Source organism: Delphinapterus leucas, chromosome 16 (assembly GCF_059928025.1).
Source record: "Delphinapterus leucas isolate spDelLeu-1000000601 "Yukka" chromosome 16, BTC_Dleu_Yukka2, whole genome shotgun sequence".
NCBI classification, from domain to species: domain Eukaryota; kingdom Metazoa; phylum Chordata; class Mammalia; order Artiodactyla; family Monodontidae; genus Delphinapterus; species Delphinapterus leucas.
This window is the reverse complement of record NC_143144.1, coordinates 86,846,569-86,870,613: the sequence shown is the minus strand read 5'-3', so window position 1 is coordinate 86,870,613 and position 24,045 is coordinate 86,846,569. Positions and strand designations below refer to the sequence as shown.

The window sequence follows — 24,045 nt, the reverse complement described above, 5'->3', positions numbered from 1 at the left end:
GTGGCACCCCGTTTGTGGCGGGGGCTTCCCCAGAGCCTGGGTGCACAGGGCTGGGCTCCATTCAGCGTAGGAGGAGCTGCATGGGGTTGGGGGTTGCTGGCTGGGGAGCTGGCTGGCAGTTCTCAGAAAAACGTGTTGATGTGATAAGAGCCGATGTAGCGAAGGGAGAGCCGGTCTTCCTGGTGCTTTAGTCGTGTCTCGGGAGGAAGAGGGACCAGGGTCTAGTGGTTCTAAGGTGGCTGAGGACCCCCCGCCCCGGCCCAGACTCCAGAGCCACATGACCACGGCAGCTCCTGTCCACAGTAACACGACCCCAGCATCTCCCCGTCTTTGTTGGTGTCCACCAACCCTCGGCTCTTCCACTGGGACCCTTCGGTGGTGACCAAGCCCTGGGAACGCCCCAGCCTGCCCCCGGTGAGGCTGAGCCTGCTGCTTGGCCCGTGGGCTGCGGACGAGGTCTGGGTGGCCAGACGCCAGGATGGGCAGGGCTTGTGGCAGACAGGCGCGGGCCGTGGTGCCCAGAGGCCTCGGCAGGTCAGCGACTGTGGGAGGTTGGCTGTCTCCTCCTCCAGCGGCAGGTACGTCCCGGGCAGCGGGGTGTCTGCCTGCTCACGGGCCCCGGGTGGTGGGGTTTGGCCCTCTGCACACCATCGGAGGACATCACGGTGGCATGAGCCTCCTCGGTCCCTCGTCCCCTCCCGCCTTCACGAGCAGCCCTGAAGACGTCTTCGCCTGGCTCGAAGAAGCCACACTGACCCACGAAGCAGGTAAACACCAGGAACCCGCGAAGGCCGTCTTGGTAGAAACGACTTTATTTAGAAACGTAAACCACGCGTGAGGGCGACATGCAGACAGTCGTGCTGGAGCCGAAGCCTGGCCGCTCCCCCAGATAAACCGTTACAGTTGGAATGTTTATTTGCATTGGATGCTAACTTCATTTCAGGCTTTGTGGCGCTTTGTTGAATTCAAATCCTGAAAATGTAGGAGTTGATTTGCAGAACCAAATTCTCATATAAAAGCCATGTTTGCAGGGCCAGGAGTGCCTCTCACGAAAGCGGGACGTAGATGTTGCAAATGAATATATGTGGGAAAACACATCTTGACAACAGTGTTTTATCACAGGTAGTGGCTCTCCTAGAAATACCATGAGCTGGCTGCGCTAAAGAATCACTAATTCTAAAACTTAAAAGAACAGTCTTGGGTCTTGCAGCGATTTGCAACGTAAAAACGGTGCCTGGGATGGTGCCAGGGCTCTGGCCTCCCTGCTGTGGAGGTGTGACGTGCTGTCCTGGTCCCATGCCCCTGGCCGAGCGCAGTTTGGAAACAGCCCTGGGGAAGAGCTTGGTACCACCGAGGCAGCAGACTTCATTTCCTCGTCAGAAAGCGCTGGTGACGGCCAGCCTCAGGAGCTAGGCGTGGGTGTGTGCATCACATGCATGGCTGCTGAAGAAGGGGGGGACCCGGCCATGGCTCTACAGCCCCCAGGCCCCCAGGTAGGGCAGAGGGAAGCTCTCAGGGCCCCTGAGGCTGTGTCTCTGCTTTGGAGCGGCTGTCTGAGTCCTGCATGCTTTGGAAGCAGAGCCTCGGCCCAGGTGTACCTGCCCCACCAGGAAGTGCTCTCGGTGGTGGGGCAGTGGGCACAGGGGCCACGGGGCACTTGGGAGCTGCCAGTGTGGAGCCATGAGGCACTCTCCAGCAGCAGGAGGCCGGGCTGGGACGGAGGCAAGGCCGGGCCTCTTGGCAGGAAGGGCTGCGAGGCTCTGACACCCGCACCTGGGCCTGGGTGAGCAGCCAGGGGTTGGGGCTGGAGGAGGGGGAGGTCCGGCAGGGAGGAAGCCCAGGGTGGGGCTTGGGACCCCGGGGAGCCTCAGGGGCCCCAAGAGAAGGTTTCAGAACCCCCCTGGAATCTGTGGTTGGCAGGGGGGTCAGAGGTCAGTCCTGGCCCTTCGTTGTTGGGCAGACATACACCAGACTCGTGGGAACACTACTCAGTGGGTGCCTGGGTTTAAAGCCTGAGCTGGGTGCTGGGGTGCGGGGTTTCTGGGGCTGAATGGCCAGAGAATTGGGTGAAAGCTGTTTATCTTTGAGAAATATAAATGGGTATTCGGCTCCTGGGGAGCTTACTTATCCTATTTTGGTTTAAATTTTAAATCTTTAAATTTAAATTTAAAATTCCCTTAGAAACCCTCCTCAGCCTCTCCTGGCGCCATCTCTCGGGTCTGGGTCTGAGCCCGTGCTCCCGCCCCGGTGCCCCTCCTGGGCCGTGGGGGTCCCTGTCTGACACAGCAGGCACGGCCCCTTCCACCCCAGGTCTGTCCTCGGTGTGGACTGCACACCCAGCCCGCTGTCCTGCGCTATTGGAACGTGGCTTTCATTCTCCGCAGCTTGTCCTGAATCTTCTTGGAGTGCTTTTCGCTGGCCACCTGGTGGGCGCCAGCCCTGCTGTCCTCGGCCAGAATGGAGATGTCCGCCCCGCTGAATCGGGCGATTCTCTGCCTGAGGTGGGACTGCAGCTTGGGGTCGGGGGCGAACGTGTAGGGGTTCTCCTGGAACGCGTGGACCTGGCTCGCCACCTTGGCGATGTTTCTTTGTTGGGGGAAGAAACGAAACGTGAGTTTGCACAAGTCACGGGGGCAGTGTCTGTAGCCGGTGGGTTCCCAGCCTGCTGTCAGGCACTGTCCCAACCAGGCCGCATCAAAGTCCAGACTCAGAGGGACCAGTCCGCCCTGGACCCTGAGGAGGCCTGACCGGTCTCCACCTGACTGCCGTGTGGATGATGAAGTGGGGGGAGAGGATAGAGTGGGGTGAGAGGTCGTGGGGGGAGGGCCTCCCTGGAGACAGGGTGGCACTGTCCTGAAGGGCAGTGCGGGCCTGGGGCGCTGCGGGGGGACGTGGGCCTGGAGCTCCTAAGGAGCGGCCGGTCCCAGGGTGGGCTTCCGAGGCCAAAAGGAGCCACGATCGCCTTTGGCTGGGAGTGTCTGAGTCCCTGGCAGGGTCGTGGTGGGGGTCGCCACCAACAGCCCCCCAGTCTGCTCCTCCCAGGTGGGTCCGCAGGTGTGCCGGGCAGTTGAACGGTGGGGACTGACTATGAATCCTCCGGACAGCTCTACGGAGGGGCCCCAAGGGGGACAGCAGAGGCAGGGAGAGAGGGCAGATGTGGCTCGGGGGGCCAGGGAGGGTGGTCGCACAGAGGTGGCGTTCTGGGTGCACCTGGATCTCCCAGTAGGAAGGGAGGTCACGGCAACCTTGGGGCCGCGTTTGGGGCCGTGGACGCTGGACTGTGCGAATCGTTTACCCCTTGTCTGTGGAGAAGGAGGTGGCTGGAGGCCACCCAGGGGAGCGGGTGTGGAGGCCTGGGCTGGGGTGAGGGCTGCGTGAGGGGCAAGGCGGCCCAGGTCTCAGAGGAACAGGAGAGATGGGGGCGGCCCCTCACCTGGCTTGCTCACCTGTGGGCCCCTCACCTGGTTCGTTTCACCTGTGGGCCCCCTCACTTGGCTTGCTCACCTTTGGGCCCCTTACCTGGCTTGTTCTAGCTGTTGGGTCCCCCACCTGGCTTGTTGCAACTGTGGGCCCTTCACCTGGCTTATTCACCTGTGGATCCCTCACCTGGTTTGTTTTACCTGTGGGCCCCTCACCTGAGCTTGCTCCACCTGTGGGCCCCGTTGGTCATGGTGAAGCCCCCTGTCTCCAGCTGCTGGATGTGCATGGCCAGGAGGTGGGCCGAGGGCAGGGTGGGCTGGGCCCTGAAGCGCCGTCCTTCCATCAGACACAGGCTGTCGCTCTTCAGGAAGACCTGGGGCCCAGCCAGGGGCGTGGGCGGGGGGTGGGGGGGACGGACAGGTGAGAGGTCAGCCCAGGTGCCCAGCAGGGGCCGGCTCAGCCCGGCCAGTCCCAGCTGGCGCCTGTGTTCCTGCTGCACGGGGGCTACGGCACCCCGAGTTATCAGCCAGTCCAGGGCGCTGCGGCACCCCGGTTTATCAGCCAGTCCGAAGTGTACCTTGGCTCTTGGGCTGGGGAGAGTCCAGGTGTCTAAAGCTTGCGGACACAGAAGGAACACTGACCCCCACCAGAAAGCCGTGCGCTTCCTGCTGCTGGTGGCAAATTCCTCTCCAGAAAAGAGCCAGGTGACCCCACTGCCCAAATTAGACTGGGAGCCTGGCTGGCCGGCCGCAGAGACCCCTGGGTGTGGTGGCAACCGAGGACACACAACAGTCCCCCCACCGGCGCGCGCTGTGTCTGGGGCCGGCTGCAGGCCGCTCCCGCCTCCTCAGTCTGGGAAATGCCCCTCATCCAGAGGGTGTGTCCTCGTTTAGGATCTCATGAGGGGCAGCCAGGAGGCAGGTAGGTCGGCCAAGCTCAGGCAGGGCCTCAGGGCACCTGCACCCCAGGCTGGAATCACGGCCCTGGAGCAACCCTGCCACCTCTGCCCAGGTGAGCGGCTGAGGCCCCAGGGGAGATGATGGGGGGTCTGTGAGGTGGGTGCCACGATGCAGGATCTGCCGGGCGATCCCCCCCTCCCCCGGGACGTGAGCTGCCCAGGAGCTCACGCAAAGGGGTACCTCCACGGCTTTCAGCTCCTCCATGACCTCTGCTATCTTTGCGGGTAGAATTCTCCAGGCCTAAAATAAAAGCACAGGTGAAACTCCTACAGCCCTGTCTGTGCCCACTGCGTGGCTGCAGCTGGGCCCCCCCGGGTGACTCACAGGGGACTGTCGCACGGCCGGGTGCTCCAGGCCGCCCAGGATCTGCATGGCTGTTGCGAAGTTCCTCTGCTCGTAGCAAGACTTCGCGATCAGCAGAAATTTGGAGAGCAGGTTCACCTGCAGCTGAAACCAGAGAACAAGACGCTCAGCGTCCTCCGTCTCAGACGAGGGACCGGGGCACAGGGGCCAGCGTCAGGGTGCAGGGCGGTGCGCCCACCTCCGTGCAGGGGAGGGTGTCGGGGGCCCAGAAAACCAAGGCACAAAGGTGTGCAAAGTCCATCTCACTTCTCTCCCGGGACAAATCTCTGCTCAGGACAAATGGGGGGAGCGGGAAGGGCACCCCCGCTCGGGGAGATGGAGCTGAGGTGTCCAGAGGCAAATGGGGAGCCGATTTCAGCTTGTCGTCCGCCCAGCCGAGTCCACGACGGGACGGGGTTGCAGCGCCTCGGGGGCCGCTGGTCGGCAGGGCAGATTCACCGGATTTGATGGGAACACCCCACAGCAGCCCCTGCTACCCCAGTGGGATTCTCCTCTCCAAGCAGACCTGAGGGGCCTGGCTCACGGCCCCACAGTTAGCGCGTGGATTTTACACAGTTCCAGCAACTTCCAGAAGGTTCTGGAGAATTCAGCTGACCCCTCATTTCAGAGCTGCCTCACCCTGTGGACTGTCGCCACGGCCAGGGACATCCTTCAGGTGGGAACATCGCCTGCGGGTCGCAACCAGACACCCTTCTCCTGGGCTTGACCCTTGTCTGGGTCACAGGACGGGCCCTGGGGGTCACTCAGCACCGTTGCCTCCCAGCTGTCTGGCTCGAGTGCCTCTTAAAGGATCTTGAAAAACATCTACCCGCTCCTGCTTCTTACGTTGACACCTCATTATTTTCTTCACAGGTTCAGATGGATGCGAAGTAGGCGATTTCCAGCCCGTCCAGGCAGAGCTGTCCTCTCACTGCTGAGCCTCGTACCGGTCAGGTCAGGTCACACAGTGGGTCTGCTCTTGTGACCGGCGTCCCGCCCTCCAGGCTCAGCCGTCGTGGCCTGTGTCCCCATCTGGTTCCCTCATAGGGCTGAATATTTTCACAGGGTGGGTGATGCACCACGTTGCTCATCCATTCGTGCATCGACGGATGTGAGGTTGCTTCCTTCTCTTGGCTGTCGTGTTCCGTCACTTTTACACCTGTCTGATGAAGCCAGGTCCCACCATTATTCATCTACAAAAAGGGAAGCTTTTCTTGAAGGTGAGAAACTTTGTTTCCTTTCCTCCTTGACCTTGTGTTTCCACTGTCTCGCCCCGCCCCCCGCCACCCCGGGATGTCATCTGGAAGGAATGCACTGTTACTACTGAGGGCTTTTACTAATCTTCCGTTACATTCTCCGGCTCAAAATTTGAGTTTTGACAAATTTTTCTGAGAGCAGAGTTTACGAATGTAGAAGTCAGTCTCCGGGTTGTGCCGACAGCATAGTGAGGGACGCCCAATATGTGGAACAGCATGTCAGAACTTGATCAGCGTGTTTGCCGAAGGTGCCCACGTGGCTCCCTGAGGACTCCGGGCACTTTCTCCCCTCGGTCCCTGCGCTGTCCTGTCCCTGCTGAGGCGGAACTGCCCCGTGAACAGTCCTCCCTCCGACCTCTGCTCACAGGGACGGGGGAGCCGTTCACGCAATGGGGAGAGTTTGGTCACTGCAACAGTGGTTCCTTCCCGCCAGGCGCTGACCTCGGGTGCATCCCAGGTGGGTCTGAAGACTGTTCCGTCCTGCGGCCTGGGGACGCTCGCGCCCCTTTGTGGTGACCTGTGGGTGGGGCAGCTGCAGAGGCTCTGGGGTGAGGACTCCCTGGTAGCCAAGGTCCCCTAGGAAGCCCGAGCACCCAGGCCTCGTGTGATGCCCCTGATCGGAAGCTGCACTTTGATGTCTCTCATGATAACGTCGTGGATTGGAACAAACCGGGTGGGGGAGGGGGCCAGGCCACATCCTGGCAGAAGTGAGGACGGGTCAGTCTGTCAGCTGCTAAACCCTTAAAGAAAATTCTCCCGAAAAGGGGAAAGAGTGGAAAACTCGGCATTTGTTCATGGGCCTTGGGGTTGCCCCTAGGGGCTTGGGGGACACAGAGGAAACTAGAAAAGGAAAGACACAGCGCAGAGGCTCCTACTGCCGGAACGGGCACGTCCGGGCTTCACCATCTCTTGGGGAGTTGGTGGCCACGGTGGGCTCTGGGGCAGCTCCTGGGACAGAACAGGGTCCCCCACCCCGAGCTCCCCCTTCGTGCTCAGCCCACTCCAGCGGCTCATGCCCCGGGAGCTGATGCTTTGGGCCTGGGAGGTGGTGGGCGTGCACCCGCGGGAAGGGGCCGTGTGACATAGCAGGAGCCCTGTGGTCCCCACCGGTTCTTCCACGTGGTCACGTCCTACAGGCAGGACCCTGTGACCCCCGCCTGCGTCTGGCCTCCGGCGGAAGGACGTCCGAGGCCTTGGCAGCAATGTGCTTGCTGGGCACACTCTGGGGCACTAGGCCCACCCGCTGCCCCTCCTGCCTGGGTGGGACCTGAGGGAGGTGCTGGCCCTGAAGCAGGTGGGTCGGTCCAGGCCGAGGCCTGTGGGACCCAGAGGAGCCTCACCTTGATGGGACCACTGACCAGTGTTTCATTTGTTCCACAAACTGGCCGAGGACACACATGCACCCGTGCTGTTGTGACAGTGGCCATGAGAGCTCAGGCCAGCCGGCCAGTTCCCAGCCCTGGGTCACGACCGAGGCAGGAGGAGTGTGGGAGCACGCGGGGGCTGCGTTAGTGTGTGTGTGACGCCGCGTCCAGCTGTGAGCGGCGGTGTGCCTGTGTGAGGTCTGCGTGTCCGCGCCGCGGGGACAGGCCTGGGTGGGCCTGGAGCCCCCGTGCACCCCCAGCAGAGGGGGTCTCCCAGGGAGGTGCCCTTGCTGCCAGCAGCCCCGACTCTGTGCTGGGGCCAGAGCTGAGGGCACCGACCTTGGAGGTGTGGCTGGTCACGATTTCGGCGGCCACCCAGGTGCTGACGTCGTCTGCGCTTCTCAGAAGCTGTAACAGGTACGTGTCCTGGACGTAGTTGGGCAGAAATAAGCTGCAGGTTTCGGCTGACAGAGACCCAGAGGAGCTGGCTCTGCAAGAGACGCAGGCGCACGTCCCAGCCAGGCCCCGGCGTGGCGCCCGGCCCAGGAGGCTGGCGGGACGGGCCCTGCGAGGCGGGGGTCCAGCCGAGCACCGCAGGCGTTGCCCTTGCGCTGGGCGTGTCCAGGAGACGCTTGGGTGAGGCCCCAAGATCCTCCGGCCAGCCCTGCATCCCAGACTTCTGACAGCCACGCTGGACACTCACTTGGGGACAGCCACACTTTTGTCCGTGACGCCCAGGGCCCGAGAGTTTAAGAAGTGGACGGGGTGGCACTTGTGAAACAACTCCTGCCAGGGACAAGGACGCAAAGGTCAGGCAGCGCCGGGGCCTGAGGGGGGACGGGGGGGCACCTGGAGTCACAGGGCTGGGCCCCCAGGGACTCTGCACGGCCACCCAGACAACAGTGGGGGGGTGGGGGAGGGGTCGCTGGGTTCCTGTCCCTGCTGTCACCTGCCAAGTGATGGGGACCCAGGATGCCTGGGGGCCTGGGAAGGGGCAGCTGGGGGCTGGGCGCCCAGTTCCAGGAGGGAGGGCCTAGCACATGTGGCTCCCCGCCCGGCCCTGCAGGGCCGGGCGCCCTCCAGCACGCGGGGTGTGTGTGTGTGTGTGTGTGTGTGTGTGTGTGCGCGCCCTGTGGGACCTCGTGGGGCCTATGCACCTGGCGCTCTCTTGCTGAGGGCCTTCAGCGCCCACTCCCTTACCCGCTGCCGCAGCGTCAGCCCCCGCCCTCACCTGCTGCAACAGCGTCAGCTGGCTGAAGAGCTGGTGGGTGCTGTACTCGGTCAGGAAGTAGGGCCCTTTCTCGCTGGCCCTGGCATAGGGGCCATAGAAGTCCTCGAAGAAGCAGGGCTTGGGCAGGGCGGATGCGATGCTGTACTGGCGCTCCTTGTGGTGGGGCAGCGCCAGCCCGTTGCCCCGGGATAGCCGCCAGGGGAAGCTCTGCAGGGCAGGAAGACCAAGCCCCGGAGGGTCCCCTCCAGGTTAGGGCAGGGTCGGGGGGTGGGCCCAGGCCCAGGACCTCGCAGCCTGGCTCAGCTAGAGCCACATGGCAAATCCCTCCCGCCCGCAGCCGTGCTGGGTCGAGGACGCCTGTCCTGGTCATTTCATGGATGGGGCTGTCTGCACGCATCACAGTGAGGTTCCCTCAACCCTGCTCCCGTACCAGGCCATGTCCCGGCCCCGCCTTGGCCCCAGAGTCAGGGAGGCGGGGTGCTCTGAGCCCCTGGCTGGCCCTCTGCTGTCCTTGTCCAGGGCCAGGGGGCAGGAAGTGCCAGGCCCAGAGGGCTGGTGCCCAGGACCGGCAACACGGGGGGGCGCGTGCACGTTTGTGCATGTGTGCCTGTCCGTGTCTGTGTGTACCAGGGCACGTGTGTGTGTGCACATGAGCACAAGAGTGTGTGTGCCTGCGTAGGCGGTGTTCCCACGCCAGCTCCCCGGGAAAGGCCGCACCTTCCGGGAGACGCCGTCCTCTGAGAGCCTCTTCCACAGGGCGTTGAGGGGCCTGGCGGTGTCCCCCGCCTCCTTGGGGTCCTGCAGGTCTGTGCTGCGTGGGGTGCCCTCAGCCCGCCGCTCGGTGCCCACCTCCAGGAGGCTCAACAGGGGCTCTGCGGAGCCGTCCAAGGGCAGGATCTGGGCAGAAGCACGCGGGGTCGCCCGCTGCTCCAGAGGGGCGGTGGCCCCGCTCCCCGAGCCGCGCCCTCACCTGGGAGGCGAGGTAGTCCTGGAGCCTCCCCAGGAGCCCAGCGTCCCTCCTGAAGTCCACGGCGAAGCAGTCCTCCAGCCAGGCCTGCAGGAGGCAGAAGCTGCGCCTGTAGATCTTGGAGGAGGTGGAGGTGGGATCCTGGTGGGCCCTGGGGACAGATGGAGGCCTGAGCCACGCAGGTCACCCCGCTCCCGCCTGGCGTCGCACCCAAGCCGGTGGGTGCGTGGGGGTCTGAGTGCTGGGGTCTGAGCGTGGCTCTGTCTTTGTGGCACTTCAGCCCCACCGAGCCCGCCCACCTGGTGCCCGTCCTGGAGCCCCTGCCACCCTCGCAGATGGCACCCAGGGGCTGGAAGGTGTCCCGAGAGGCAGGGCGGGAGCCCTGCTCTGCGTGTGGGGAAGCAGGGGGCTGGGGTCTCCCGTGAGTCCCTCCCCTCCCAGGGCTCCTGGCCTGGGCTTGTGCGGAGTCTGGGGGGCGAGGACAGGCCAGCTCAGAGGGCCAGAGCGCGTCCAGCACTGCCCACCACCCCTTCCCTTGTTGACCCTACCTGCCGGCTGAGGCCCGCGGGACCCTCCCTGCCCCCCAGCTGCCCTCCCCCAGCCCACGGGCCTGGCGCTCACCGTCTTCCCACGTGTCCCAGCCCCCGCCCTCCGTCTCCCCCTCCCCAGCCGCCGGCCCCTCCTGACACTCCTGCCCCTTTCCCGCGGCCCGTCTGCGCCCCGCTCCCCTTCTTTGCCCTCGCCTGGGCCTTCCCGGGGGCTCTGGCTCTGGCTTCATCCTTGTCAGGGTTGGCGTTTACCTGGACAAGGTGCTGCTGATGCGGTCCAGCAGGAAGTGCAGGAAGTCGTGGGGGCTGCAGAAGTACCGGAAGGTGTACAGGAACTGCTGCACGTAGCCCTCCAGGAAGGCGTCGCTGTGGGGAGGGGGCAGTCAGCCGCCAGGACACGGCCTGGCTCCCCCAGCCCCGCGGTCCCGGGGTGCGCGCACACGGGCGTGTGTGCACACGGGCGTGTGTGCGCGTGAGCCCCTTGCCAGGAGGGAGGCCGGCCAGCAGGAGCGCCGCTCAGAAGTAAGGAGTGGGGGAGCAGTGGTCACGTTAGAAATTCCTGGATGTTGCGAGTCTGAGGACTTTGGTAACATCCGTTTTTAAGGCCCTCACTGTCTTCTTTTAGAAACGATTCAGAAAGCTGAGCCGGAGCAGTGGCCCAGCCCCAGCCGGAAATCACTGGGTTAGGAAACAGGCAGCTGAGGGCGGGAGGGTCCTCGCCCCTTGGGGAGGGTCCCCCACCTCTGGGTGCACCAGGGAGCCAGGGGAGCGAGAAAGAGGTGGGGGTCCAGGAACGAGGGAGCCTCTGCCTGGGACATTGCAGCCTGGCTCAGGCTGGAGACTAGGCAGCCCGGGTTCAGCATCCCGCAGAGGGGACGCCCACGGGGTGTGCAGGGATGAGCCCACGCCCCCTCGGAGATGCTGTGCTCACACAGGACGCGCAGCACGCCCTGTGATACCGGTGCGCACGCACGCGCGCGCTCTCGTCTCTTGGAAAGCACAGTGCTTGTGGCGGCGTGTGACATCCCACGTTGCAGAAGAGGCCGGAGTCTGAGGGGCAGCCTGGGGCCCCGCCAGCAGGAGCCCCAGTCAGCCCACCTCGGGGGAACGGGCCGGGGAGCAGGGAGAGTCAGCTGCCCCGGGAGGGTCCCCGCTCCCCACTGGCTGCCAAGAGCCAGCAGTCTGAGGTCACCACAGCCTCCAGCCCAAAGACCCCAGGGGCTCCGACGTGGTGTCATGAGTCCCTAAAAGTCAACACTGGGGTGAGGCCTCCACCATCGTCTGGGAGGACGTCTGTACCCAGCCCTGATGGGGGCCGGGTCCTGGAGGAGGCCGCCCTGTGCCTGACAACCAGGTGGAGCTGGCGGGACAGACGCAGGGATGGCAGGGTTGGGTGTGGCCCAGGGGCCCCTGTGACCCTGGACGGAGGGGCCTGGCCCTTCCTGCGGTAGGTGAGCCCGCGCACCTGCATTATTAGGGGATCCCGTGAGCCTAAGCCCCGCTGATGCCCAGAAACGCTGCAGAGAGCTGGCTGGGGCCAACCTCACCACAGCCCCGGGGAGCCCAACGTTAACTATGGGGTGTCTGACTTAGGAAAGCGGATGGGGTCCAGGTGCCCCTGAGGCTCCCGGCTGCGTTCAGATTCAGAAGCCCACCGGGCTGTTAGTCACAGCGGCCGCATTCCTGGGCTCTCCTTCAAAGCGCCCCCTGCACACCTGACCCAGACGCCCAGGTCCACAGATGCGGGTCCAGTAGGGCCCGTGGCTCTGAAGCCACTCAGCCAAGGACCTAGAGGCCAGTGGGAGCCAACACAAGGTGACTTAAAGGGAACTTTCTAGATAAAAAAAGTGCAAACCCGTCTCAGATGAGGGCAGGCGAGAGTTCTCACTTCTTTCACCCCCGTCCCGCACCTCGGGGCCTATTTGTTTCCTCCCTGCTTTTGTCTCCGAAGGCCTGGGGGGCTCAGAGAGGCCCTCCCTCCCTGCTGCACCTGGAATAGAGGTAGGCCATGAGCCCCAGCGGTGTGCCAGCCTGCAGGACGCGGGCCTTCCTCTGCTGGCCGCCACGCGGGCGCTTGCTGGCGTTGTAGAAGATGAGGGAAGAAGACTCATCCAGGGGGCTGAAGTCCAGTGTGTCGCAGGGGGCGGCCGCGATGTTCACGATCACGGGCAGGGCACAGGGCTCCAGGCCCCACCGCTCCGCGTACATGACCTGGGGCGCGAGTCAGCACTGTCGGGTTGACCTGCTGCCAGGTCACCCCGCCCCTGACCCGGGGGGCGGGGTGGCCTCTCGTGGTGGGGGGGGATATGTTTTCACAGGGACCGATTTCCAAGGTTTTAGCGGGAGGAGCCCTGTGAGTGTCAGGCCTCTGGAGGGAGGGGAGCGGGGGCCTTGCCTGTAGGTACTTCTTGACCAGCCCGAGGAACTGCACCTTGGACCTCATCTCTTCCAGCTGCCCTTTCAGTTTGGACAACATGGTCTTCACCTCGGAGCCTGAGGGCGGGCAGAGTCAGCCCAAAGCGGCCCCCAACCCCGGCCCCGGCCCACGTCCAGCGAGGCTACCTTTGTTCCGCTTCTCCTTCTGTAAGAGCTTCTGGTAGAACTTAAGGGTTTTCCGGAAGTTTCTCTTCTCTATCACGAGCTGCTGCTCCAGCTCCTGGAGAGGAAAGAGCCATGCGCCCCAGGTGCCTGCCCCTCGGTAGTTCAGGGGAGGCAGGTTTGCGCCCCAGGTGCCCGCCCCTCGGTAGTTCAGGGGAGGCAGGTTTGCGCCCCAGGTGCCCGCCCCTCGGTAGTTCAGGGGAGGCAGGTTTGCGCCCCAGGTGCCCGCCCCTCGGTAGTTCAGGGGAGGCAGGTTTGCACGCAGGACCCCGAGGCTGGCCGTCGGGCGAGAGAAGGGATATCTGCGTCTGGTCGATGGAACCGGACATCCAGACAGGTTAGCAAATGTCTCAGTAAACTAATTGGGAAGAACCAGATGCGATGGACTCGCTTAAAAGACGAGGCCAAATGTGTGAGGCAATGGTGTCAGCCTCTCCTAACACCCCCAGGTGGCCTGCCCCCACCAGCCGCCCAGGAGGAAAGGTGGACAGAGCGGGGTGGGGCGCGTCCACTGCCAGTGGGTCCGGGCCACGGAGGGCCTGCCTTCCAGTGAGATATGCAGGCAGCACGCCCACTGTTGGGGGCCGGGGGTTCTAGGTCCACGCCTCCTGTGCTTTCTCTGGCCCTGGAGACTGGCCTCCGGTGGGGTCTTCAGGGCAGGTCCACGCAGCAGGCGGTGGCTGTCCTCACGGGCACGAGTGGTCCTGAGGCCTCTCTGTGGTCCCAGGCACACCCCCTGAGGTCTCCACCCCATGCTTGGCCTCTGCCTCTCAGTACCCCCGTTGCGGTGCAGCCCGAGTCTACCCCTGTGGGCCATGGTGCCTCCCGAGCCCCCCATGCGCTCGGCCGCCCTGCTTTGAACATGAGGTTTGGACACGCCCAGCGTCGCAGACCCCACTTGACCCATCAAGACCGTCCCACCCCTGAGCCCACTGTGTAGGCCCCCTTGAGCCCCCGCTGCCCACTTGGTGCTTCTGTCCAGAAACCCAAAGACAGCGGGGGCTTCAGCCAGGCCAGGTCTCCACAAGGGAAGCGAGACCAAGACTTGCAGGCTGCAGGGGAGCCGAGGGCGCCCCAGTTCTGCTTCGCGTGCCCAGCACGACGGGTCCCAGCCCCTTACTGCAGGATCTGCATGTTCTCCTCTCACATGGGGGGAGGGAAGCCCTGGGGGCCGGACTGCCCCCTTCAGGGGTGGGAGAGGAGCCCATGATTCTGGGGCAGGAGTGGGTTCTGGGAAGCCTTGGGGGTCCCTGTGAGCTGGCCCCTGGGTTCTGGTGGGTCTTCTGCTGGGACCTTGAGGAGGACAGGCCACAGAGAGGGGCTGGGCTGGGGGCAGAGGCCAGGGGCTCGCTCAGACCCCTGGGGAGGCCACTTGCTGTTAACACAAGGGTCAAGGTGACCCCCCCAGGTCCTGAGTCTGCCGTGCTTGGAGAAGCTCTACCCTGACAGCCGAGCATCTGGGCATTCATTCTGGTGAGTCTGATCACACGCAGTCCAGACAAGGTTCCCGCATCCCATCATCCTACAGCGATGGACTTAGCTTTGTCGAGAGCGTCTATTTCTGAACAGTTCTGTGGCACTTTTACTTAAACACCCGAATCCCTTCTGTCTGGTGGTTTCACTGAAAACCGGTGGTCCACGTGGTTGTCCTTGTCCACGTGCTAGTATTTTAACTACGGTCGTAGGCAGCCCCACGGGGTGGGGGGGCGCCTCCAGGCCAGGGCAGCTGGGGGGCAGGGGCCGTGCCTCGGGGCTCGGCAGTAGGCGAGGTGGCCCCGTGCCATCACCCTCTGCTGTCCGGCATTGTCTCGGCGAGGCCCACGGGTCTGCACGGTACCCCCTCCCCCATGCCTGCTACGTGGTGGCCCTGGCTTCCCGAGGACGGTGGCGGGGACCCCGGCCTGTGTTCCAGGGCACAGCTCAGGTCCAGCCCTTCACACCCGGGCCGCTGCCCAGATGCTGACTTGAGAAAACTCCCCAGCAGGGGCTTGTGGGCATAGCGGGGGCTGCTGTCAGTGCCTCCATCACCTTGGTTTATAAAGCGTGAAGTCTGTCAGGGCCACTTCTCTCATCACTGAACTGCAGACTGACTCTCAGAAAAGGACCGTTTTGACTGATTTTAAGGATAAATCTACACGAACCAAGATTCACAGGGCGGTTGGTGTTAGCTGGTGTCACCCTCATGGCCACAGCCCAGCAGGCCCACAGGCAGGCGTGGCCCCCAGGCCGAGGCAGACTGGTAGGTCTAAATGAAATACTCAGAATCAGTTTGGTTTAGGTATTTCCTCCCGGCCTAACCCGACCAAGGGTTGTTCTCATAGAATTAAAAGAGCATCAGTTCACTGGACAAACAAATGAGGATGATCTGAGGCACAGCTTGGGCCCAGCGGCTACTGGACTTAATGTGGCCCTGAGGCGGACAAATATGAAGAAGTAAACAAAACAATAGAAGGAAGTTGGAAGACGAGACGTCAGAAACAGAAAGAGGAAAGAACCAACATCAGTGCCATCCACCTAAACGCTGGGAGCAAAGCCTGTGTTAGCTACAAGGCGAGCTGGGTGCTCAGACTGGCTCCCTTGGCCTGGGGGATGCCCACAGTGCTGGACACACAAAATCATGGCCAGGGCCATGGCTGCGCCCACACGCACGGCAGTGCTGGGTGGACAGACGCTGCTGTGTGGTCAGTGATGGGAGGAGTCACCCGCTTGCCCTCCAGCTGCCCCGCCCACCCCAGCGCCTGGCCTGTTGTACGCGCACTCTCTTTTTGGGCAGCAAATGTGAAACATGTCCACTAGCTGTTTTATGCCTTTTGTGTTTTCCTGAGGCCCCTGTTTGAAAGAGACACAGTGGGTCTCAAAGAGAGTGGAACTGTGGCCGGGGTCACCCAACCCACCCGCGATGCAGGGGAGGGCACAGAGCACTCACCTGCATGCACTCAGGTTCCAGGAGACACGCCTTCCCAGGTGAGCAGGAGAAAGGGAGAAACATGGTCACTGGACACCCTCCGGCGTTTCCCAGCCCACGTCACCCCCTCCAGATTGTCCCCCACGTAAGCCGCCCGCAGAGTGATGGTGGGACCCAGTTTGGGAGCCTTGTCCCAACCACGGGATCACGAGCAAGTAAGAACAGAAGCTGGCCCAGCAGATCTGGGACCTGAGCTGGTCTCAGCGTCCACCTTCAAGGACGATCGACGTGCACCCGGGGCTCACCTGTGGGCACGTCTCCCTCCAGGGAGCAGCCACCCCAGGATAGCATGGGATCGAGGACAGGCCCCTCGGCCCTAACCAGGCACCTGCACAGTGGCCCCACTGGCACCACCCTCCACGGCCCTGAACACGACACAGGCTGATGGTCGTGCCTGTCCACAGGGGTCCACAAGGACGTGATGCTGCCAGCGAGCGTGACCTGTGACATCAGAGGTTGTGACCTGTGATGCCAGAGGCTGTAACTATTGATGTCACAGGACATGACCCGTACAGGGACCAGCCCCCCACCCTGCTCAGCACTGTCGAGAGGAGGCTGTGGGCAAGTCTGCGTGGAGCTGCCTCTGAAGGGGCCCCGTCCTCCCTGGGGCTGGTGGCTGCTCCGGGGGTATGTGGGCTCCCAGCCCTGCCACTTGCCAGCCCTGGTCAGCAGGGGTCCCATCTTGTGGTCCAGCTGAGGTCAGGGTGACACCACAGTGCTTCTGGTGGGACGCTGTGGACACCTGGGCTCGGAGTTGGGGGCGGCACAGGAAGCCCACCAGGGATCGGGGACCCCCAGCGTCCCTTCCCTATTTCGATTCAGCTCCAGTGACATCTGCAAGTTCGTTTCACCCTCAAGTCCCCAGTGCTCACCCCTCCCTACTTTTTTGTTCCCGACTCATTAAAAATTTTTTTATTTTGAAATTTCTTAATTGTGACAAAATATACATAAAATTTACCATTTGAACCATTCCTCATTGTGCAGCTCAGTGGCATCAGGTACATTCATTCACATCGTTGTGCAGCCATCGCCACCACTGTCTCCGGACGTTTTTCATCTTCCCAGACTGAAGCTCTGTCCCCATTAAGCACCAGCTCCCCAGCCCCTGGATGACTCTGACTATTCCAGGGACCTCCTGTAAGTGGAATCGTGTAGTACTTGTCCTTTTGAACTGGCTTATTTCCCTTAGAATAATGTCCTTGAGGTCTGTTGATGCTGCAGCAAGCGCTGGAGTTTCCTTCTGCTTTAAGGCTGAACGATACCCTTGGTGTGGATGGACGGCACATTGCTAATCCATTCTTCCATTCATGCACACTTGGGGTGTTAACACCTTTTGGCTGTTGTGAATAACGCTGCTATGAACAGAGGTGCACAAATACCTATTTGAGTCCCTGCTTTCAATTCTTTTGGGCTTACGTGGGAATTCTATGTTTAAATTTTTTGAGGCATTGCCACACTGTTTCCCACAGTGGCTGCACTATTTTACATTCCCACCAACGTGCACAGAGATTCTGATTTCTCCAAATCCTCACCGATGGCTGTTGTTTTGTGCTTTTTAAGAAAATCTTTTATTAATAGCCATCCCTTTTTTTTTTTTTTTTTTTTTTTTTTTGCGGTACGCAGGCCTCTCACTGTTGTAGCCTCTCCCGTTGCAGAGCACAGGCTCCGGACGCGCAGGCTCAGCGGCCATGGCTCACGGGCCCAGCCGCTCCACGGCACGTGGGATCTTCCCGGACCGGGGCACGAACCCGTGTCCCCTGCATCGGCAGGCGGATGCTCAACCACTGCGCCACCAGAGAAGCCCAATAGCCTTCCTAATTGGTGTAAAGTGGTAGCTCATTGCGGTTCTGATTTGCTTTTCCCTGATGACCAATGGCGTTGAGCATCTTTTCATGTGTTTTTTGGCCATTCGTATATTTTCTTTGTACAAATCTATTCAAGTCCTTCACTCGTGTTTTAATCAAGTTGTTTGTTTTGTTATTGTTGAGTTCATCAGTTCTTCAAATATTCTTGATATTAGCCTCTTATCAGATAGATGGTTTACAAGTATTTTCTTCCATTCCATAGGCTGCCTTTTCACTCTGTTGATGGAGTCCTTTGATGCACAGAGGGCTTTAACTTTGAAGCCAATTTGTGTTTTACTTTTGTTGCCTGTGCTTTTGGCATCATATCCAAGAAAGCATTGCTAAACCCAACGTCATGAAGCTTTCCCTTATGTTTTCTTCAAAGAGTTTTAGAGTTTTAGCTCTCACGTTTGGGTCTTTGGGTTTTTAGTTAATTTTTGTATATGGTGTAAGGTGCAGGTCCTGGTTCGGTGTTTTGCATGGGTTATCCGGCTTTCCCAGCATCATTTATTGAAAAGACTGTCCTTCCTTGTCGAATGGTCACGGCACCCTTATATGTGTGATAGTTTATTCTTGGGCTCTCTATTCTATTTCACTGGTCTATACGTCTGTCTCTGTGCCTGTCCCACACTGCTTTGGTTACAGTAGCTTTGCAATAAGTTTTGAAATCAGAAGTGTGACTCCTCCAGCTTCGTTCCTTTTCACGATTATTTTGGCTGTTGGGGTCCACTTGGGATCCTGTATGAATTTTTAGGTGGGATTTCCTCTATGTAAACAGGGCCGTGTCTCCCTCTTTCATTCGGCCGTCCGCATCGGCGTGGACACGTGGACGCACGGACGCGTGGATGCACGGACGCCCCACGCTGTGAGCCAGAGTCCAGTGCTGTGTTCTTGCTTTTACAGCTCCCGCCGCTCCCGCCGTGGCCCCTGTGACGGCTGACACACCCTCTTCATTGTCTTGATCATTTCCTTACTTTCCGGCACCAGAGATGCTCCCGGCTCCATTTTTTTTTTTTTTTTTTTTTTTGTTCCAGTCCCAAGATCAGCTACTTCTCCAAGGAGCCCTGGCTCCTTTGACTGAGAACAGTATTAGAAACCAAGAACCGGGCACTAGGTGTACCCACTGCTGCTGGGGTGTCACTGCTTCCAGGCTCTCTCAGCTGACAGAACCAGGAGCTCTATTTTAAGACCCCTTCATGGCAGCCGAGGCCCCAGGCCCCTCAGGAGCCTTCAGTGTCAGAGCGGCTCCATTTTGGGAGGACCTGCTCCATACTCGGTTACGAGGCCTGCATTTGTTTCGGGGTTGTCGTGAGCGCTGCCCCGTCGCTGATGCTGCACTCTGGCCTCTCATCAGCCTTGCGAGTCCCTTAACCGCCCCCCCCTGCCCCCCGCGCCTCCTCCTCTGTGACGGCAGGCGGAGCAGTGGCACCCTGCCACACTGGCACTGTCTGTGGAAGGCCGCTGGGGACGGGGACCACGACACTTAGTAACCCCGAGTGAGCTGCACTGTGCACAAATGCACAGCAAAGAAAGGGCACTGAAGTGGGAGGAAGGAGACCGGGGCTCATGGGTCGGTAAGGGGGCCGGGGGCCACCCTCTCCTTGTCAGAGCTCTGGACTCTGACACAGAGGCATCGGGCTTCCCCAACCTGGATACCGCACTGGTGGGCCAGGGTGTCTGGTGGACGTCTGCCGTGCCAGCTGTCCTCACCAGTCCCCATGGGAGGCCTGAGTCCTTGCAGCCCCCCCACTCCCCCAGTGCACGACGCCAAGCACATTCGGGGCCCGGCTTTAAGGAAACCCGGAGGGCGCAGCACGACTCCCAAGCACACAGGCCCGTGCCCGGTGCTCCAGGCCCGAGGCACGCAGGTCTCTTTCCAGCCTGGGACTGAGTGACTGAGGAACCAAGCGAGACGGTTCGGACGGTGCTGAGATGAGGGGAGATGCAGCTCCCGGGGCTCACGGCTCGGAGGCCGCAGGTGGTGACGGTGGGGGCAGGAGTGGGCGCCAGGCCGCTGACAGCCCCCTCCCGTCTGCTACCCTGGGGCCCGGGCCCCGTGTGGCTGTGGCCCAAGTGGGAGCCCCTGGCCACGGGGGGAAGGATGCAGCCCAGGTCAGGCCTGAGTTCTTGGCCACTCAGGAGTGGGGCTGCAGCCCAGGTCAGGGCTCCTGGTCACTGGGGGGCAGACCCCCAACGGCACGGGCAGCAACCTTGGGTGCAGAACTCTGTGGGGCTGCCCTGCACACGGGCTGGCCAGGCCCGGACACTCTCCAGCCTAGGGCGTCCCCTCGCCCTGCTGACCCGGGAGGAGCCCAGGCTGCCCCTGAGCCGGGGCGGCACGCAGAGTGCGCTGCCCACCAGAGACGCCCCTGGGGCCTGGCCCGAGTTGACCGCCACGGGCCAGGTGCTTCTGTGCTGCTTTTCATCTTGTGGTGCTGCCCGAGGGCTGACCTTGATGCCCAAACCCAACTGTGGTCGCCAGCGTGAGGCAACCTCCTGCCACATGTCCCCTGGTGGCCAAGGAGCCAAAACAGAGGCAAAAGCCATTTCCTTCCCCGACGGCGGGGGCGCATGCAGATGAGCACATCCCCGGGGGGCACGCAGGCAGGGGCCCAGGCCAGCGTGGTGGCTGCTGGTGACCGACGGGCACCAGGGCTGGGAGACACGGGGGCCCTTCTGTCACCCGAGGTACCGGGAGCTCCAGCGTGAACCCGTCCTCACGCCCCACGGCGCCCTGGGGCCGAGCATCCTCCCTTCCAGCGGTGGACAGGAGCCCAGGACTCACCGGGCTCTGGGCATTGGCGGCGGGGCACCCGGCGGCCTTCTGCCTCGCCAGCTCCTTCGCGTAGCAGTGCACGTCGGCGCTGAAGCAGTCGGCCTCGTAGAAGGCGCTGCACCAGCCGGGGCTGCAGCTCTGCAAGCCGCCTGGGCCTGGGCTCACGGACGGGCTGCCCTCCGGGGGCTGGGCTAGCCGTGCCACTGCCTCAGAGCCCCCAGCCAGGCCCCCGACCTGCTGCCGGGCCTCTCCTGCCTGGGGCTGCTCCCTCCCAGCTGCTACCGACTTCTGAGGCCGAAACCCCACCTCAAAGTTGCTCCGCGAGAGCTCGTCTGAGTCCACGCTCGGCTTCTCCTTCCCTGGACAGAGGAAGGCGGGGGCGGGTCACACGCGGCAACGTGGGCTCCCGGGGAAGAATCCGACCCTGATTGCAGAGAGGCGACAGGTCCCTAGCAGGGGGCAGGAGGCCCCTCGGGATGGCCAGGTGGCCCCACCTCCGCTCCAGAGGAGCCGCAAAGGGTCCTCAGGGTCAGGGTCCCTCGGTCCCCTCCCAAATGGGCTGCCATGCAGGGCAGAGTTGTGGCAGAGACCCGAGGGAACTTTGAACTGTCCGTAAACAGACAAAGCAGAGAGTCCCCTAGGAACCAAGGGTCCCAGCTGGTCATGAGCTGTTCTCTGGGCATCTCCATTTTGCTTTCCAGTTTCCCGAGCGTGCACACGGTATGGGGGGCTCTCACTGCCATCCTGTGTGTGACTGTAGTCACACAACCTAAAGGACATGGTCCCCAAAGCCAAGTCCCACTCGGACCAGATTTGGAGAAATTACAAAGTTTTCAGTTATCAGGGAGTCCTGGCTATGGATCTAGGAAGATACGCCTCGGGGTCTTTAAATGGCACGTTTCCAAGAAAGAATGCAGAGCCCCCCATCACCATGCTGCTGGCCCCAGCCCTTGCCCTTGCTGCCCACCTGGTGGCCTGGGGAGAATGCCCCCCTTCGCAGTACAGACCCCCCAGAGGAGGACGGGCCCTGCCCTTGGGGCCCTGGAGAGACACAGGGTAACCTGGCCCCAAGGGTGGAGAAGACCCAGCTGTGGAGGGTCTCAACCCACAGCCCTCTGTCTCACCCGCTCCGAGATGTGAAGGCCTTTTGCTGGACGGTGAGCATGTGCTCGGAGCGCTGGTCCCACCGCTGCTCTCGGGCTGTGGCCCAGCCTCCTCGGAAGTGCTGCCATCAGAACGGAGGACACTGCAGGCACCCCTGGGACCCTCCCACAGGCTTACTAGAGGCTTCCCCTGGGAGCGAAGCGGGGGTGTTGGTGACCGAGCCCCCCCCCCCCCAGACCTCCAGGACGGCCTGGCCACAGGCCACAGATGTCACAGACACGGGCCCTTTAGCAGACGACTTTCTGGGCGTCCGCCTCTTGGGGTCCTTCGACGGCTCCCCCAGTGATGTGAAAATGTGGGGCTTGCCTGGGGTGGAGAGCAGGGTGTGCGCCGCCTCTGGATGGGGTTCTGGGGACCAGGAGGGGGCGGGGACGGGGCTGCCGTGAGCTCGGGCGTCAGGGCGTCAGGGCGCTGGACCACTCCAGGCACAGGTCCCGCCCACCCTGCAACATGGCCCTCTGCAGCCCTTGGGAGGGGCTGGGCCAGGCCTGGCACTGAGGCGCCCCGGGCGCATCCTGTGAAGGGTGGGGCCCAAGAGGGCTGGGGGAAGGGGCAGGAGAGGGAAGGTGCCTGCCCCCCTCCCTCCTGAGCTGTCACTTCATCTTCTACCGCCAGGAGGGGAGCTGGACGGGAGTGGGGGGGCAGACGCTGGTCCCTGCAGGGGCCTCCCCGCAGCCAAACCCGGCCTCCGGGCTCCGTTGCTCTGCCTCCTGAGCTGGTCCCAGGGAGGCGGACGTGCCTTCTGCGCCCTGTGACCCCACAAGCCCCCCTCCTGCCAAGAGGAACGCTTGCCTGAAGGGAGAGCTTTGGAAGCAGAGTGGGCCTCGGGCCAGGAAAGAGGGGCCCAGCAGGTGGTCGCTCTGGGGAGGGCGATGAGTGGGACGCCGGGCAGGAGGACGGCCCTCAGGGGCACAGCGGGGGTGGGGAGGCCGCGAGGAGGGGCTCTTACTTCTCGGAGGGTGACGTCCTCCCGTTCACCACTCTGAAAAGATTCTGCAGCAACCTCTCCCCCCAGTAGAGGTCACAGAACTTCTCCGATATGGCCCCACAGAAAGTGGCATAGGTGAGGTCTTTCAAGGCGTAAATATACTCCCCTGAGTTCGCAAGAAAACCACGGGGGTGAGTTAAAATGTATGAGTGCTTTTCTGGGTTCCCCTGGCCTCGGGAACTGGCGGGGGGGCGGGGTGCAGCTGGCTTCCTCTGCCGGCCAGCCCCTGGGGGCTCTGCCCTTTGTGCAGAGACGGGAGGATGGGGGACCCTCCTGTGGTGACCTCCCCTAGCACACGGCTCCCCCCGGGCCTGTCCCTGGTCCTTGGGTCCCCGTGGCCCCGTGGTACCCATGATCAGAGCCTCCAGCCCGTGGTCCAGGTAGCCGTCAAAGGCAAACTCTTCCTGAATGAGGCGTGTGGCCTCCTGCAGCGATGGGCAGGCTGTCCCCTGTGAGAGGGGCGAGGCATCCGCACTGGACGGACAGGGCTTGTGGTCTGCTGGGTAGGGCCACTCCGGGTGACCTTCTGGGGCCTGGTCATCCCACTCCCTGACGGGGGCTCCCCCGGGGCCGTCGGGACTCCCTGTGACCGGCGAGGGGCTCCGCAGGGCTGACGGGGGGCCCTCGGGCTCCTGGCCTGGGACCTGGGTGGCCCTGCCCCTGGGCGGCTTGGCTGGGTGGCAAGGACTGTGGGGGGCTGCGGTGGGCCCGGGGAGGCGGGGCTCGAGGCCTCCACAAGCAGCTGCAGTTGGGATGGGTTCCTTCGGCCCTCGCTCCGGGGGTGGCATCTGTGTTGTCGTGGGCGGGGCCGGGGATTTGGGCATCACCAGTGAAGCCCCTTCCAGCGGGCTGGCCGGGGCAGGGGCTGGGGGGCTGGGGCAGCCCTGGGCTGAGTCTCTTGGCGCCGACTCTCTGAGGGGCTCTGGGGAACCGGGTGCTGGTCGGTCAGGCGTCTTCAGGCCCGTGGCCGCTCCATGGGCCTCAGGCGCCTGCTTCCCATCACCCTCCCCGTCCAGCCGGCCTCTCCTCTCCTCAGGCCCCTCAGCCGGCCCCGAGGTCAGGGCGAGCGTGTCCCTGCGAGCAGAGAGGAGAGAGTGTTCAGGGGGCCCGGCAGCCCGGCAGCCCCTGGGTGGGGACACTCACCTGGCGACACCAGCATTGGCAGCGAGGACGATGGGCCTGAAGTGAGTGGCCGGGGAGGCGAACGCCTCTGGCAGCAACGTGGCCCCTTGGAGGCAGGAGGGTTGACTGGGCACTGGCCCCTGCACGGCCACCAGCCTGCTGTCACTGCTGATCTGCAGGAAGCCTGGAGACAAACATGGGGTGAGCAGGGTGGGTGCCGGCCTTAGTGGGTGCCGGCCTTAGTGGGGTGCTGACTTGAAGGGCCCAGGAAGCCTCAGGGGCACTGGGAGGAAGGGAGACTCCAGGGAGAGGCCTGAGGGAGGGGCCTGGAGTCCAGGGCTGCCCCGAGCAGGCAGGGAGGGGGTGCGGTGCTCGGTGGGGGGCTGGAGTGACGGAAAAGGCCAGAAGACCCAGCCACAGACCGGAAGCTTGGACGGGCCCGTGGGGAAGGGTCTTCGTAGGTGCCACTGAGGCGCAGACAGGGCAAGACAAGAGCTGGGT

At 62.7% G+C, this 24,045-nt stretch overlaps 1 protein-coding gene across 1 annotated transcript in view; it reads right to left on the bottom strand.

The window, feature by feature from the left end:
- Positions 1-404: 404 nt before the first annotated feature.
- The window catches only part of KNDC1 (kinase non-catalytic C-lobe domain containing 1), a 58,437-nt gene continuing 34,796 nt past the window's right edge, over positions 405-24,045 (bottom strand). Inside the window, exons 13-29 of the mRNA XM_089898388.1 lie at positions 23,566-23,728; positions 22,384-23,496; positions 21,395-21,495; positions 20,280-20,629; positions 12,650-12,743; positions 12,483-12,580; positions 12,078-12,298; positions 10,340-10,453; positions 9,543-9,690; positions 9,290-9,469; positions 8,573-8,779; positions 8,045-8,127; positions 7,681-7,831; positions 4,704-4,826; positions 4,560-4,619; positions 3,636-3,793; positions 405-2,586 (exon numbers count right to left, since the gene is read on the bottom strand). Of these exons, the coding sequence (XP_089754514.1) occupies positions 2,355-2,586; positions 3,636-3,793; positions 4,560-4,619; positions 4,704-4,826; positions 7,681-7,831; positions 8,045-8,127; positions 8,573-8,779; positions 9,290-9,469; positions 9,543-9,690; positions 10,340-10,453; positions 12,078-12,298; positions 12,483-12,580; positions 12,650-12,743; positions 20,280-20,629; positions 21,395-21,495; positions 22,384-23,496; positions 23,566-23,728 (3,596 nt within the window). The 3' untranslated portion in view covers positions 405-2,354. The remainder of the gene's footprint in view (positions 2,587-3,635; positions 3,794-4,559; positions 4,620-4,703; positions 4,827-7,680; positions 7,832-8,044; positions 8,128-8,572; positions 8,780-9,289; positions 9,470-9,542; positions 9,691-10,339; positions 10,454-12,077; positions 12,299-12,482; positions 12,581-12,649; positions 12,744-20,279; positions 20,630-21,394; positions 21,496-22,383; positions 23,497-23,565; positions 23,729-24,045) is intronic.